Below are 16,485 nucleotides of genomic sequence, written 5' to 3'. Positions count from 1 at the left end.
GTTTGCGGAGGTGCTCAGCCCTGGCCGCTTTAAGGGCCTTTTTATAACGTGACATACTGTCTTTCCATGCGATTCTAAAGACATCTAAATTAGTTTGTTTCCATTTACGCTCTAAATTACGGGTTTCTCTCTTTAGAACATGCGCAGTATTGTTGTACCATGGTGCTTTACTTTTCTCTCTGACCTTTTTTAATCTAATGGGTGCAACAATATCCAATGTTCCAGAGAGAATGGTGCTCATAGTGCTAGTTAATTCCTCTAGTTCATCTGTTTGTTTGGGTTCACTGAGCAGCTGAGACAGATCAGATAAGCAATTTGAAAAATTATCTAAGGTGGATGGAAGGATTGTTCTGCCTGATCGATAACACGGCGCAGCATGATATATGATATAACATTTTTCAAGTTGTCGCTTTTGATCATTTCCTGAGGTGTCTGTGGATGTCTGCATGTCTTTTCAGATGTTAACGAGTGCGAGAAAAATCCCTGCAAAAATGGAGGCAGCTGCACAGACCTGCGAGCGAACTACACCTGTCAATGTCCCGGCGAATACATGGGGCGGAACTGTCAGTACAGTAAGTGAGAATCGACTTCATCACCTCATTTAATTAAACCCATGTGCATAAATATTTGTTATCATCTCTTGAGGAGAAAACTAAAACTAGATTCTGTGTCAAATTGGGGATGAGAGCCATCTCCCTTCAACCACGTTTTTAGGAGAATCTGAGTGAATGAGGCCAATATGACATTGACAGAGTAGGGTATCACATTGCTCATGAAATCATTCTGTCATTTCAATGAATTCCGGCGGGGAACTGATTCTGTTTTGCTTATTTTTGTCCATGCAACATTTCCTAGACGTTTGTGCGCCTGAGCATGCCAGAAACGCCTCATAACTCACCGTACGCTCTAGGACTCAAGAGAATACCGACACTTACATAACCATGACTTATTTGTTGGTATGTTTTGTGCTGACTCAAAACAAGATTTTCCCCAACTGTAGCTTAACACTTCTACGAATGCATTAAAGAATTAGCTGAAGATTAAAGTCATGCACTCTTACTTACACAGCTCTCAGAGGAGCGTATATAAAGTTACATCCCTTGATAAGGTTTGGTTTGCGATCATGCTGTCCAAGCACAGCAGGCAAAACTCCCTTCGGGCAAGTCTGAACAGCCTACGGCTCCTTTTCGAATCTCCCCAGTCGGCGGGTGGATCATTAAGTGGTTCAAGTACTCCGTTAATATCCCAGCGAGCGAGGGCCATCTCCGCAGGTGGACGAAACGATGACAGCAATGACCCTGGGGAGGACATCTTAGGCTTCGAGAGTGAAAACAGCATCTCTGTGTGTGAGAGCAAGGACACAACATCCATCGATGAATCCAAGGACGCTGCCTCCAAAAGCTCAGGGCTGACAGATGTTTTTGAGGACAAAACGGAGAAAGATGGCATTTCAGAGGCCGACACGGAGCCTGTGGCGGGAACCTGCGAGAATGATATTATGATATTAGCATTTGAGACCAAAGAACTCTGCGTTTGTGGTATTCCTTTGAATTGCTTAATCTTCCCTTATTATATTTATTCTTAAAGAAAAAAAAAACATTTTCTATTAATAGTTCAGGAGACTTTTCCAAATAAGATAATTTTGATAATAATTCGATTAAAATCAATTCTCACATAAGTTAAGTTTTCAGACTTTTTAAATATATTTTTAAATAGAGGTGGCATAAATGCAATCTAATTATTGGTCTTAGCCAGGGTTATTAGAGTTAACTAAAACATTAAAAATACATTTTCGTTACTTCAAATAAAATGAACTTTAACTGAAATAAAATTAAATATATATATATAAAACTTGGTTACACTTTATTTTAAGGTGTCATTGTTACAGTGTAATTATATATTTAAGTACTGAGTAATAATAATTAACAACATGTACTTAATATAGGGTTAGGGTAGGATTAGGATTTGGTTGAGGGTTAATTGCATGTAATTATGCATAATTTACTCTTATTACTATGGTAAGTACATGTAACCTATGTAACAAGGACACTGTAAAATAAAGTTAATTTCAGCTAGTTTTCATGGTTTAACTTGAATAATAAAACTAAAACTGAAATAAGTTTTTTTTTTTTTTTTACTATAAAAAGACATGAATAAAAATTACCCAGAAAATACTAAAACTTTAAATAAAAATAAAATTTAAATGGAAAATTAGAAAAAAAAGTAGGAAAAGTAGATCTCAATAATAGCACGACTTAGCTATATAGCCTATATACTGAACAACATATTTCATTAATTTATTTTAACTGACAAAACTCCTGTGTATCTTTAACTTTACCTTAACAAAACAGTAGGTTGTAAGCTGTACGTGTATTTTTTGTATTCACTAACAAGAACCAGCTCACAAGAGTCATTTTTGCAGGAATCGTACTTCACTGTTCGAGTGGTATGCTGTTGATTAACTAAAAACAATGGACTCATATGAGTCATCCGTTCTTAAATCAAACTATACTAATTTGGCGCTGTATGCATTTAATTCAGTAAGAAGGAAGAGTCGTTCATTCAGTTTTTGAGCATAGACCTGAAAATTAAATTTCCACTTTAAACTGCCATAAATATTGAATGCTTTGGAGCACAGACTTATGTTTTTTTCTCTTTTTAAAGAGATTATTGTGAAAAAAGTTTTAAAAAGTAAACTTGAAAAAAGTTTTACAACAATTTTACATTTAGCTATTGTTATGAAAAAATGCACAAAAATAAAATTAAAATTTGTATATGAAATATATATTTTCCAAAACACGTTTTACTCTAAAACTGTGAGGAAAATCAAAGCCATAAATCTAAACAAACAAATTAGTTTTCAGTAAGACTTTGTTTGGGCGTAGTACCAAACTTCTCCAATAGGTGAAATTCGTCTCCCATTCATTTCCAATGCGGTCATTTTTGACCGCAAACAATACAAGTGCGACTATTTTCTTCAGGACAATTAAACCATGTCCATGATTTTTTTGTGTGTTCACGCAAGTGCCAAAACCTTTACCAAGTTTTGTACCATTCCAATGAAGTATAACATTTTGGGAAAAAACTGAATATGACTGAACAGCACCAGAGGGTTAAGCAAAATCCAGTTAAATGTCTATGAGAAGGAAACAACTGAATATTTTAAGATGAGAATATGTTATATGTGATCACCTCTTTTCTATGTTTATTCTCTCAGAATGTTCTGGACCTTTAGGAATGGAAGGAGGGATCATTTCCAACCAGCAGGTAACAGCTTCCTCCACACATCGAGCTCTGTTCGGCCTGCAGAAGTGGTTTCCGTACTTCGCCCGACTCAACAAGAAGGGCCTCGTCAATGCCTGGAGCGCAGCCGAGGGCGACCGATATCCGTGGATTCAGGTAATCCTGCCACATTGACTTCATTAAATGAAAATCTGCCAATCTAACGTCACCATAGACTATTAATTTATTTATACAGGACACATTCAAGTCTCATCTCATACTTTTTTTAATAACTGAATATCAATTCACGAGCAAAACTTTAGCAATAGTAATAGTGGTGCCTGCCTTAGCAAAAACACTAGCTAACAACTAACTTAATATAACTTCAAATCTGTATACCCACCATCCAGCACACCATAAACACCCCACAGTAATTAGTTTATATTTGGAGGCAAATTACATTAGAGATTTTAGGACCTCTAAAGGCACGATTTCATTAGGAGACACACAGAAAGGACATTGTGGGTGTTCACAGCCACAGTAATGACTTAAGTGGTAACCACACATTGCCACCAGCTATGCCCACTCAACACCAGCGTCCCTGGCCTTGTTCTGTTTGGCGTCCTTTGTCAGCCTGACTCAATTTTTGTGCTCTCAAGATTAAAGAAGGCTTTGATGCCAATATGCTTTTAAATAAGACCTCAATTTGTTGCAGGAAAACCACATTACCTGTTTGTCTAGTCCTAAGATGTTCTCATTGCTGCACCAGAGTTGGTTTTTGCATCAGGACCCACATTTTATATTGGACATCAAGTGGTGATCCAACCCAGAATGGGTTTTCAAACAACTAGACCCCAAATAAAAATGTGTGATGTAAAGACTTTGTTTTCAAAATGAAATAATTGGCCTTTACATGTCATTCTACTAAAGCAAAAACAAATGTTTAAAATAAAACTGTATATAAACATTAATAATAAATAAAATACATTTATTTTAAAATACAAACTTTTTTTAAGATCTCATTTGTTAATGTATTAACTAACATGAACTAACCATGAGCAATACATTTGTTACTGGATTTGATACTCTTTGTTAACGTTAGTTAATAAAAATCCAGCTGTTCATTGTTTGTTCATGTTAGTTCACAGTGCATTAACTAATGTTAGCAAATACAACTTTTGATTTTAATATTGTAGTAAATTTTTGAAAATAACATTAACAAAGATAAATAAATGCTGTAGAAGTGCAGTTCATTATTAGTTCATGTTAACTAATGTAGCTAACTAATGTTAACTAATGAAACCTTATTGTAAACTGTCACCAATTTTAGTAATTAACAGCCACTATCGGAGTTCATTAGTTCCCGCCAGTGGGAAGTTTCAGCGGTGTTGGTTCCGGAAGCATTTTTTCAATTTAGTCGGACTTAACGACTTTCCTGATGGAAAGAACTACAATCCCATGAAGCATTGCAAATTACATAATTGAATTAAAAACTATGGTGTAAAAAACTATTCACTTAAAGTTGATGATAATATCTATATATTTTAAATTTGTTGCAAAATATGCCGTCTGGAGTAGTGGCGCTTCATTGGGACTGGGCAGTTCTTTTGGGGTGATTTGCTCGCAACTACTCTCTGATTAAAGGAATTTTCTGTACAGCATCATGGGTAATGTAGTTTTTCACCACTTATTAATAATTAACAACCTCCCAACAGGTCTGTCTTGTAAGGTTTACAAGCAGGGCCTAAAACTAACTTCTTTCCACACCTGCCAATGGTTACTAGCCTGGAAATCCAGACCTAAATCTGAAAGATTAATGGTCTGGTGTCGACTAATGAAAATCGGCCAGCTCGAGGGACGGCACCAAGCATGCATTTGAAAATCTCACTGCACGCAATTGGATAACACTACGACCAATCACAACAATAAACCCCATACGCTTAGCTACCAGCGGAGCTAACTCGTAGATTAGACTCTTACCGTATATCCGGTCGGCAAAACAGCAAAAACGTCCTTCTTGCAAAGGAACGATTCGAGCGCCGTCTTCTGTTCCTCTTTTAGATAAAAAGCCAAGTCTAACTTGTTCATTGTAGCGGCCAAAGCCGTTTCAAACAACTGGTGTTCATCCATAGCCATCTTGCAATGTTTACTAATGATTTCGACGTCACAGCGCTGTCGTCATGTTTAGCTCGCCTCTGGCCCGCCTATATCAGATAACCCGATGTGATTGGTGCAGCTCGGATACAAGGGCATATTTAATGAGCATCATTACTAGACACCAGAGTAACTCGCTGAGCAAATTCAACTTGTGCTCTCGCGAGAACTCTGGATTACCAGGGTAAATGGTTACGGTTACCAGCCGTAAATATTTTTTACCGGCCAAGTGTTTTTGCAAAAACAGGCTGTAATGACACCAGTGAATTTTCAGGTTCAGAAATGGAATAAAGTAAACAAATATAAAATAACATGGTTGTTGTAAAAATATATAAATTAAACATAGACCAATCCTTATTAAAGTTAAAAAAGTTATTCAGACAAGGGCAGTAAGTGATTTTCTCTTTGTCTTTTGTTGTTGATTTCCATTAATGACACTGACATCTGCAGGACTATTAGGCTGATGTCACTTAGACCTGCACGGGTCCTATATACTGATACTGTACACACATGCGTTTTCTTTCTCAACTATTTACATTCACTTAAGACATAACAACTATGTTTACTAGGATACTTCATGTGAATTTGTCCTTTCAAAGGCGAGAAGACGCGAAAGAGATATTGAGTAACAAATTGAGTTCCCTTTTTCGCCTTGGATATTTAAATTGGCAAGGCTTAAACTTTCGTGACGATGCAGCACTGGCCCGTCAACTGTCCCGAGCGTCGTTAACGTTATATTCTCACAACATTGCATTATTTCAATTCATAAACATGTTACCAGACGACTGGTGATTGACACGGTTTCATATACGCTGATTTCTACTTGCATTTGGCGGTTGGCGAGTGTTAATTTTAGGCGCTGTTTATAAGTATAAAAAAACATTTTCTTATGGAAAAAAATAAGTGGCGTTTTTTACTTCCAGAACTTGACTGTTGAACTCTATTTACAATTTAAATCAGATTTATTTGCTTTTTACAGTGCAAACTTTCATAGCTAACTTCCACACAGCCCCTCTCCAGATACATAGCCATTATTTTCTCTACCACAGCAATTTCTGATAGGGACAAATTATTACTCCACAGCCCACGAGGCTTCACTCGTTCATCTTGTAAGCGGAGGCCATCGATTTTGTGCTGTCCCCTAACAGATAAATCTACAGCGCAGGATGAGGGTGACCGGACTGATAACACAGGGTGCTAAGCGAATCGGAAGCCCCGAGTATGTGAAATCATATAAAGTGGCGTACAGCGAAGACGGGAAGGCCTGGAGCATGTTTAAAGTCAAGGACACAGATGAGGACATGGTAAGACGGGGCGCGCCGTTCGTTCCAGACGAGATGAGAGAGCCCTAGGGGGATTTTTTTAAATTAAGAAACTGTCCGCTTAAGAACTTCTCCTGCCGACTCGGCCCTATTTCCAGTTTTTATTTTTATCAGTCAGACTCCTCTGATTTAATATATCTGCAACAAATCTGCCTGAAAACTATTTTATCCCTTCAATGTAACATTTATCATAATTTAGGCCAGCTATATATGAATTATGGCTTTTATGATAATGATAAATAAATAAAAGTACATATTGATTTGACTTTAAATTATATAATTAAAATTATAATATCATATTAAATAATTAAAATACACTTTTGTTTAACATTTTGGGGTCAGTAAGAAAAAAAAAGGTTTTTAATGAAAGAAGTCTCTTATGCTCACCAAGGCTATTTATATATTAAGTAATATTATATTAATAATATTTTTGAAATAAGTAATATTTTGAAATATTATTACAATTTAAAGTGACTGTTTTCTATTTATATACATTTTAAAATGTACTTCTTCGGTGCAAAGATGAATTTTCAGCATCATTACTGCAGCTTTCAGTGTCACATGATCCTTCAGAAATCATTTTAATATGCTTAATTTTCCGCTCAAAAAATATTTCTTATTATTATCAATGTTGAAAACAGTTGCGCTGCTTAATAGTTGGAAACCGTGGCTCATTTGTTTACGGATTCTTTGATTAATAGAAATTTCAAAAGAACAGCATTTATTTGGTATTTAAATGGAAATCTTTTACTTACTGTCACTTTTGATCAATTTATTACATCCTTGCAGAATGTAAGTATTAATTTCTATTATTATTATTTTTTTTTATTTTTTTTAATCTTACTGACCCTGAACTTTTGAACAGAAGTGTATGTGGGTTAAAAACAGTGCAGTGTGATATGAGAAACATGAAACTTATTATATGATTTAGCATTATTGTACATGAATATTTGACCATGATTATTTTTGCTATTAATAGTTTTGTTATTTTAATGCAGATGTTCACAGGAAATACCGATAACAACGCCCCCTCTGCCAACTCCTTCAGCCCGCCGATTGAAGCGCAGTATATCCGCATTTACCCACAAGTCTGCAGGAAACACTGCACACTGCGAATGGAGCTCCTGGGCTGTGAGCTCACAGGTCTGTGTTTTGACACTATGGGCGTAGTGTTCGACAGTCATGAGTCATGAGAATTATGTTCACTCTTGCAATTGTTTTTCAGGATGCTCAGAGCCCATGGGGATGAAAACCGGACACATCCAGGACTATCAAATAACCTCCTCCAGTGTGTTTCAGACCCTTAACATGGACATGTTCTCCTGGGAACCCTCCAAGGCCAGACTGGACAAACAGGGCAAGGTCAACGCGTGGACATCAGCCCATAACGACCAATCACAGTGGCTGCAGGTCAGACTTTAGACTTTCATACTGTATTACACTATTACTGTATGTACTGTGCACTCACCAGCCACTTTATTAGGTACACCTTGCTAGTACCCGGTTGGACCCCCTTTTTCCTTCAAAACTGCCCTAATTCTTCGTGGCATAGATTCAACAAGGTGCTGGAAGAGATTTTGGTCCATATTGACATGATAGCATCATGCAGTTGCTGCAGATCTATGATGCGAATCTCCTGTTCCAGCACATCCCAAAGCTGCTTTATTGGATTGAGATCTGATGACTGTAGAGGCCATTTGAGTTCAGTGAATTCATTGTCATGTCCAAGAAACCAGTTTGAGATGATTTGAGCTTTGTGACATGGAGCGTTATCCAGCTGGAAGTAGCCATCAGAAGATGGTACACCATCTGTGGTCATGAAGGGATGGACATGGTCAGCAACAATACTCAGGTCGGCTGTGGCGTTTAAATAATGCTCAATTGGTACTAAGAGGCCCAAAGTGTGCCAAGAAAATATTCCCCACACCATTACAGCACCAGTGGCCTGAACCACTGATACAAGAGAGGATGATCCATGCTTTCATGTTGTTTACGCCAAATTCTGACCCGACCATCTGAACGACCCAGCAGAAATCCAGACTCATCAGACTCAATAGACAATCTTCTATTGTCCAGTTTTGGTGAGTCTGTGTGAATTGTAGCTTCAGTCTCCAGTTCTCAGCTGACAGGAGTGTCACCGGTGTGTGTCTTCTGCTGCTGGAGCTCTTCTGCTTCAAGGTTTGACGTGCTGTGTGTTCAGAGATGCTCTTCTGCTTCAAGGTTTGACGTGCTGTGTGTTCAGAGATGCTCTTCTGCTTCAAGGTTTGATGTGCTGTGTGTTCAGAGATGCTCTTCTGCTTCAAGGTTTGACGTGTTGTGTGTTCAGAGATGCTCTTCTGCTTCAAGGTTTGACGTGTTGTGTGTTCAGAGATGCTCTTCTGCTTCAAGGTTTGACATGTTGTGTGTTCAGAGATGCTCTTCTGCACCTCGGTTGTAACGAGAGCTTATTTGAGTTACTGTTGTCTTTATATCAGCTGAACCAGTCTGGCCGTTCTCCTCTGACCTCTGGCATCAACAAGGCATTTTCTCCCACAGAACTGCCGCTCACTGCATATTTTCTTTTTTTCTGTAAACCCTAGAGATGGATGTGTGTGAAAATCCCAGTGGATCAGCAGTTTCTGAAATACTCAGACCAGCCCGTCTGACACCAACAACCATGCCATGTTCAAAGTCACTTAAATCACATTTCTTCCCCATTCTGATGCTCAGCTTGAACTTCAGCAGAACGTCTTGATCATGTCTACATGTCTAAATGCTTTGAGTTGCTGCCATGTGATTGGCTGATTAGATATTTGCGCCAAAGAACAGTTGAACAGGTGTACCTGGTGTCTGGTGAGTGTATACTGTATATATCTACTGTTCAAAAGTTTAGGGTCAGTAAAAAAAAATTTTTTTGGAAGAAATTAATACTTTTATTCAGCAAGGACACATTAAATTGATCAAAAGTGAAAAAATATAGATTTTGCTCATTAAAACTAAATAGATCAGCAAGCTATACAATATATTATTTTTAAGACAACCAGAGAATATTTATGTGGTGATTTCAGGATTTCTAAGGAGGCACCAAATAGGATACCATATCACAAGTTATTTCAGCCGATGGGATCATTTAGAAATCCAAGTGGGCTGAATTTGACACATGGTGGGTGGTAGGATGTGGCATCAATCTAATTTAAATGATTTTAGCCAAAATTTCCCATGCCATATAAACATATTCATCCTCATGCAATCAAAATTCTGCAGGATAATCTTTCATTTCGTCCATAATCTTCCATGTAGACACAGGTCAGTTTGAGGTCAGCTACTGTACAACCAACATCACTAATCTAGCTAAACCGGTAGACTGTTATCGTTATCGGTGAACCGTAAATCTGAGCTCGGTCTCAGAACGGAGGGCCGTGATGTTTTTAAATGGCTGAGTCTGCATCCATTGAACTGAGATTGGGAAATTGGATCCGAGAGAACAGCCTAATGTATATATTATATGACACCGGCACGCTTGCAGAGCCGAGCACAGCCCAGCCGCTCAAACATTCCTCTGAGATTGCAGAGCTGCTATGAATGCCGCTCACGTCAGGCCAGGTCAGAAAGCAGAACCTCAGTCCTCATGAAAAATTAATAGGAGAGAGAGAGAGAGAGAGAGAGAGAGAGAGAGAGAGAGAGAGAGAGAGAGAGAGAGAGAGAAACTGACTACGCAGTTGTGTCCCGTTCAGTATGTAGGAAACAGAATAGCTTATTCATATAACAGCTGTATATTTTAATAATATGCCTACATATTGTTTAATATGAATATGATATCTTATCATATGAGGTATTTCCAGAAATATTAAATTATATTAATAATTATTAAAATAGCAAGTTTAATATTTATTTAAACATTTATATATTTAATATGACTGAGTAGATATTTCTCTAAACTAATTTCAATACTGTAAAAACAATTAAGAATAGAAATTCTATTTTAAAATAAATCAAATAAAATATTGAAAAGTGTCGTCTGTGATGTGAATTTATTAAATATAATGAAATAAGTACTTACTCGTTGTACTTATAAGTACATTTGAACTTATTTCATTATATTTACATTTTCATTTATAATTTATTTTAATATGTTTTTTTCTCATCTGAATAGAGATATTTCTCTAAACTAATTTTAACTGTAAAAACTAATAAAAATATTATTTTAAAATAAAAAGAATAAATAAAATATAAATGAATGTATTCAATATAATGAAATAAGTACAAATGTCTTAACTTATTTCATTATATATTAATACTGAATCATGAGAATTGTTATGTCATTATTTTATAGAGATTTAAAAAGAATATGGTGCTTTTATTTAAATTCTGCTTTGATGGTTGCATAACTTATTTTCACAGTGAATTAAGTTCTTCAGCTGAGAAAAATACATTAGTCTGCAAAATGTAGAGACTTAAATAATTTGAATTATTTTATTATAATTAATCTTAGTATAAAGTTATTTGACCTAAACGATCAGGTATAAATGGTCTAAATTAGGTATTTTTTTATGTTTTAAATACATGTGTATTTACATAAACACGCCCTGTGGGTGTGGCCAATTCAGTTCAACCCTAACCATCCAGAGGTGCGTTTGATGGATTTCGAGAGAAGCACACTGTAGTTTCAGGCCTTTGGGCATCATCATCTTCACCTTTATGAGGCACGGCTTATTTTAATAAAAGCCAAGTTCATTAATCAGGTCTGGCTGTTTTAGCGAAAACAAGAAGCTTCAGAACAGTTCATTACAGCAGCCCTGAAACCCTGTAATACCTCTAAAGTAATAGACTTACAAAAACCCAGCGGCCTGAAGATGTTCCTGTGGTGTCAGTGGCGCTGATTTACACCGGTCATCCGAGGGGAAACTCTGACGTCAATCATCCCGTGAAGGGCTGTTTAAAACAGATAACAGGCTGAGAGAGAGTCCTACCAAAGCAGTTGTGAGATTTGTTTTAACTTCAGACACCTTTCTAGTCATTTGCAGAGGTATAACCTACTTTACAACGACACTTTTAGACGTGTCTACATTGCAAGAGCCCGACGCACCTTCATTTGGATGCCCCGTTTCTATTTTTGCGCAGCTACTCCTGCTATTTTACGTTCCCCTTTTCATCATTTTATTTTATTGTTGCTGAAATCTACCTTTGAGCTCACTACACCATTTTCTCCATCGACTGCCATTCAAATTTAGCTGTGTATGCTGATGAAAGAAAATAAAATTTTCTACGAACAACATTTTTTTACCGTAAAATGTGCTTCTTAAGTGATATATTGTATGTAGAAACTGTATGTCTCTCTCTTTCTCTCTCTCTCTCTCTCTCTCATTATCACCAGATGGATTTGCTGATTACAACCAAAATCACAGGAATTATCACCCAGGGAGCCAAAGATTTCGGGCATGTGCAATTCGTTGGTTCCTTTAAATTGGCATTCAGTAATGATGGAGAGAGATGGCTCATATATCAGGATGAGAAGCAACAGAAGGATAAGGTAGGACACTTGCTATATGTTCAACAGAGAATGTGAACGAACCCCTACGTTTCATTTTTGGTATTTGATGCTATTCGAAATACATTTTATGAGAATTGAATGTCTTTTATAAAACTCCCTCAGCTGTTTGTAAGGAATAGATGGAGCCTCTCACACAAACTCAGTGAAGGACATGACTTTGGCATTAGCCTTGAGAAATTCTAAAGCTCTCAGCATTTTTATGACAATCTCTCACCTCCAGCTGAAGAATCACCTCCATGCTTCCCGTCCGGAGCGGCTGCAGCTGACAGGACTTTTTTTCAGCTTTTTCAAGCTTTTGTCAGACACAAAACTCCAGCAGGAGTCATTCTGTGGAGAAGAGAGAGACAGTTGTTTCTATTTAACGTTCATTAGACAAATATAACTTAACTGATGCCAGTGTTGCTATGTGATTGCTAAGGTGTTCTGAGTGCACTGATTGATTGATTATTTATTTCTTATTTTTAAACTAAATATAATCAGAATTATTAAATATTAATATTAAAATGAAATATGTTTAGATTTTTGGCTATATTCAATATATAACTATATTATTTTCTAACAGCCACTGTTGCCGGGTAGATTGTTTAATATAAGAACTAAAATGCAGTGAAAGTCTAGAAATAATCATAGTATGTTTTCCAGCGTTTGTAATTAAATAAACACAAAAAAGACTTTTATACATACAGTAATAATATATAAGCACACTACCATTCAAAAGTATGAGGTCATTAAGATTAAAAAAAAAAAAACTTTTTTCAGCAAGGATGCATTAAATTGATCAAAAGTAAGGAGATTTATAATTTTACACAAGATTTCTATTTAAAATAAATGCTGTTCTTTGGAACATTCTATTCATCTATGAATTCTGACTAAAAATGTATCACTGTTTCCACTAAATATTAAGCAGCACAACTGTTTTCAACATTGATAATAATAATATGAAATGTTTCTTGAGCATCAAATCATCATATTAGAATGATTTCTGAAGGATCATGTGACACTGATGACTGGAGTAATGATGCTGAAAATTCAGCTTTGAATCACAGGAATAAATTACATTTTAAAATTACATGAAAATAGCAACCAGGTCTTTTAAATTAATAAATATTTCACAATATTTCAGTTTTTCCTGTATTTTTGATCAGATAAATGCAGCATGGTGAGCATCCTGTAAGAGACTTCTTTTGAAAAATCTTGCCAACTCTAAACTTTTGAATGGTAGTTTAGGCCAATAATGTTATTTATTACTAAATCATTTTAACAAATGACTTCCGAATGATGATGCAAATGAATCACTAGCACATTTTTCAAAATTGTATGTTCCCCGGAATTAACCCTCAGAGGTCTGGGGTGTTTTTGGGGTCCTTGAGATGTTCTGACATGCCCTGACATTTGTGCTTTTTTCAGTTGCTTATAAACATATCAATGGCAAAAAAAAAATTACACTCTATTTAGCACAAACAGGACTACCATAATATGTGAGCCACATGTATGTACATGTTTTCATTTTTGAGAGAATAATGTTTATGCATGGTTATTGAAAAAACTAAAAATGAAAGTTTCTGAAATAAGGCCACAAAACACAAAATAAATATGTGTCAATAAGACTTTTGACTAATGGATGTCGTCGCCTAGAGTTTTTTCTTCAAAATTATGTGAAAATCATCCTGCCTAATCATTCACATAAAACGATACATTGATTTTAGTTTTGTGAAACACTTTTAGTTTGGAAAGGCAATATGCGGATGGGGCGTAAACGATCATGCATATTTAGTAGTTCACACCTGATTAGACAATGCCCCTGCATACTTAATACCTTCACACAGGTTTATTCATGAGGTTGAGTAATAGATTCATTTACAAGATTCATTTTTAAGATCTTTTGTGATCTTTTCTCATCATAACCCTCTTCCTTCCCTGTGAATACACAGAGACAGAGTTTTTGTCCTCTGAATACACACACACACACACTGTAAGGTCATGGTTGGGGGTTGTTAGTGGTGTTGGCTGGGTAATCTATTCTGACAGCGCTGATAAGAGACGGTCTACTGGAATAGTTTCTCTCCGAGGACTAATCTGTGAACGACGTCCTTTAACGAGTGCTATTAAAAGAGCGCAGGTTAAGGGTGTATGAAAGCCGAACGTTTGCTTTTATGGCCTATTTTACCACCACATTATTGTGCACTTTTTAAAATGAAATCAGAACTTGCTTTCAACTGATTCAGCAATCATTCTTTGTCCTTCTGTGTCATTGGCAGATCTTCCAAGGAAACTTTGACAATGAAACGCACAGAAAGAATGTGATCGATCCGCCGATCTACGCCCGATTCATCCGGATTCTTCCGTGGTCGTGGTACGGACGCATCACTATGAGGGCGGAGCTTCTGGGGTGTCCAGAGGAACAGTGAAAGTTCACCGCATTTCTGACGGACTGTGTAAAAATAACTTTAAACATTTCTAATGGTGATCTTTCAAGGATGTTAATGAGTCGATGATGATTGTGATGACTCTGAATGGATTTTTTTTCTCAAAAAAAAAAAAAAAATCACAACGCTTTTTAAATGTTACTGTCATCGTACAACTGACTACTTTTATTTCAGAGTATAAACAGCTGAAATAGGTCAATTGAATCCACTCAGGTCAAAGGTCACCTGCTAGAATAGCACTTCGAGTTTATGATTTATGAAAATTAGAAGGAGGTTCTGAGAACTGTTGTTAACGTTCTCATGAATTTATGTATATTAACTACTGAATGGTGTCGTTTATAATTTATTAATATTCAGTAAAAGCAAAATAAAAGAATGATAAGTAGGGGAGAGTGGGGTAAACTGTGCCGCTTATTAAGATTTATTTGACACAAACACAAGGGAATTAAAAGATTAAAAAGGTCCATGCGACTATCTCACAAATTTGGACTTCTTTCTCGCATGTTTTTTCTCACAATTCTGACTTTTTCTCGCGATTGCAAGTTTATATGCTACTATTCTGACTTTTTTTCTAATGAATAAGATATAAACTTTAAAAAAATATAAAAAAATTGTGAGATAAAAAGTCGCAGTTACCTTTTTTATTTTTTTATTCTGTGCCGGAAAAATATTTTCTCACACAGATTCGCTGTTTTGACCAATAGAAAGCTGCTGTGTTTGAAATGACTGTGAGCTGTGCTTCAAGCATCGCTACACCATTGACAATAGATTGACAATAGACAATGGACCTTTTTTTTCCTGTAATTTTCTGCTGAAATTTAACTAATGTGACTGTACCTTAATATTTATCATCATATTTCAGGATGTCGACTGAAATGAGAAGTGTCTAATAGCCACAGTGGTTCAATGACACAACTTGCCCGTGTTTTAGGGGTAACCTGTGACACTGAATAATTGGTAAAATGTGAATATATTTACTAATGCATAATCCCTTTCTAAAGTCTATATGTTGCTGGCTGCACATAATTTGCATTTTCATAACCCAGCCCAAAAATATTTTTACTGCTTATCACTTTTCTACAAAAAGCATGCACAGTTTGCTAGAATAAATGGGCGACACATCTTACCCCACTCTTCCTGCACACAGCTACAGGCAGAATTATTTCAACACAATATAGCATTCAGTATTTCATATATATTCAAAGTCAAGTATCCATGAAATCAAAATTAAATTAGTTCCTTGGAGGGGGAAAAAATAATTTTTGTACCGTCGAATATCATGTTTCACAATATAAAAGTGAAATGGGTTGCAGGCTGCGTTTCATGTCGACTTGTAGCAAGCATACAATTGTTCCTTTATTCATTTCTTTTGTAGTGTTTTTAAAAATGTGTAAATATGATACAGTATACAGCAAGAGCAGTTTGTTATAAGTATATCTATACTAGCTTTCTATTTCTTCATCGCCGTATTCACTGAACAGTTACTGAACTGATTATAATGTAATATAGTATTACTGAACTGGTAATGGTCATTTTAAAAATAAAAATCAAACTGTGAGACCGTTTCTGCAGAGCTACAGTTTTATGTCCACTGAGTCTGAATATGTATAAGGACGTTTAGTATTCCGTTTTTGCTGATGTTTTCACTTTGCATACTTCAATAAACACACACAGCCTGACCTTGAACACACAATCACTTTCATAAAATACAGTATTGCACAGGAAAGCTATTTGGTGAGGATTGGAGTATATTCTGTAACACACATCAGATTTTTCAAAGACTTTGTATGTTGACATGTTGACATATCCATATCAGCTTAGGATGACCAAA

The 16,485-nt window shown here is 36.1% G+C and overlaps 1 protein-coding gene across 1 annotated transcript in view; it reads left to right on the top strand.

The window, feature by feature from the left end:
- edil3b (EGF-like repeats and discoidin I-like domains 3b) overlaps positions 1–16,219 on the top strand; it is a 28,239-nt gene extending 12,020 nt beyond the window's left edge. The window contains exons 5-11 of the mRNA XM_084105378.1: positions 459–572; positions 3,218–3,399; positions 6,525–6,680; positions 7,697–7,841; positions 7,924–8,108; positions 12,052–12,207; positions 14,487–16,219. Of these exons, the coding sequence (XP_083961504.1) occupies positions 459–572; positions 3,218–3,399; positions 6,525–6,680; positions 7,697–7,841; positions 7,924–8,108; positions 12,052–12,207; positions 14,487–14,636 (1,088 nt within the window). The 3' untranslated portion in view covers positions 14,637–16,219. The remainder of the gene's footprint in view (positions 1–458; positions 573–3,217; positions 3,400–6,524; positions 6,681–7,696; positions 7,842–7,923; positions 8,109–12,051; positions 12,208–14,486) is intronic.
- The last annotated feature ends 266 nt before the right edge of the window (positions 16,220–16,485 follow it).

Source organism: Abramis brama (genome assembly GCF_963993115.1).
Source record: "Abramis brama genome assembly, chromosome: 25".
NCBI classification, from domain to species: Eukaryota; Metazoa; Chordata; class Actinopteri; order Cypriniformes; family Leuciscidae; genus Abramis; species Abramis brama.
The sequence above is the reverse complement of the archived record's forward strand: the minus strand, read 5'-3'. Positions and strand labels throughout refer to the sequence as shown.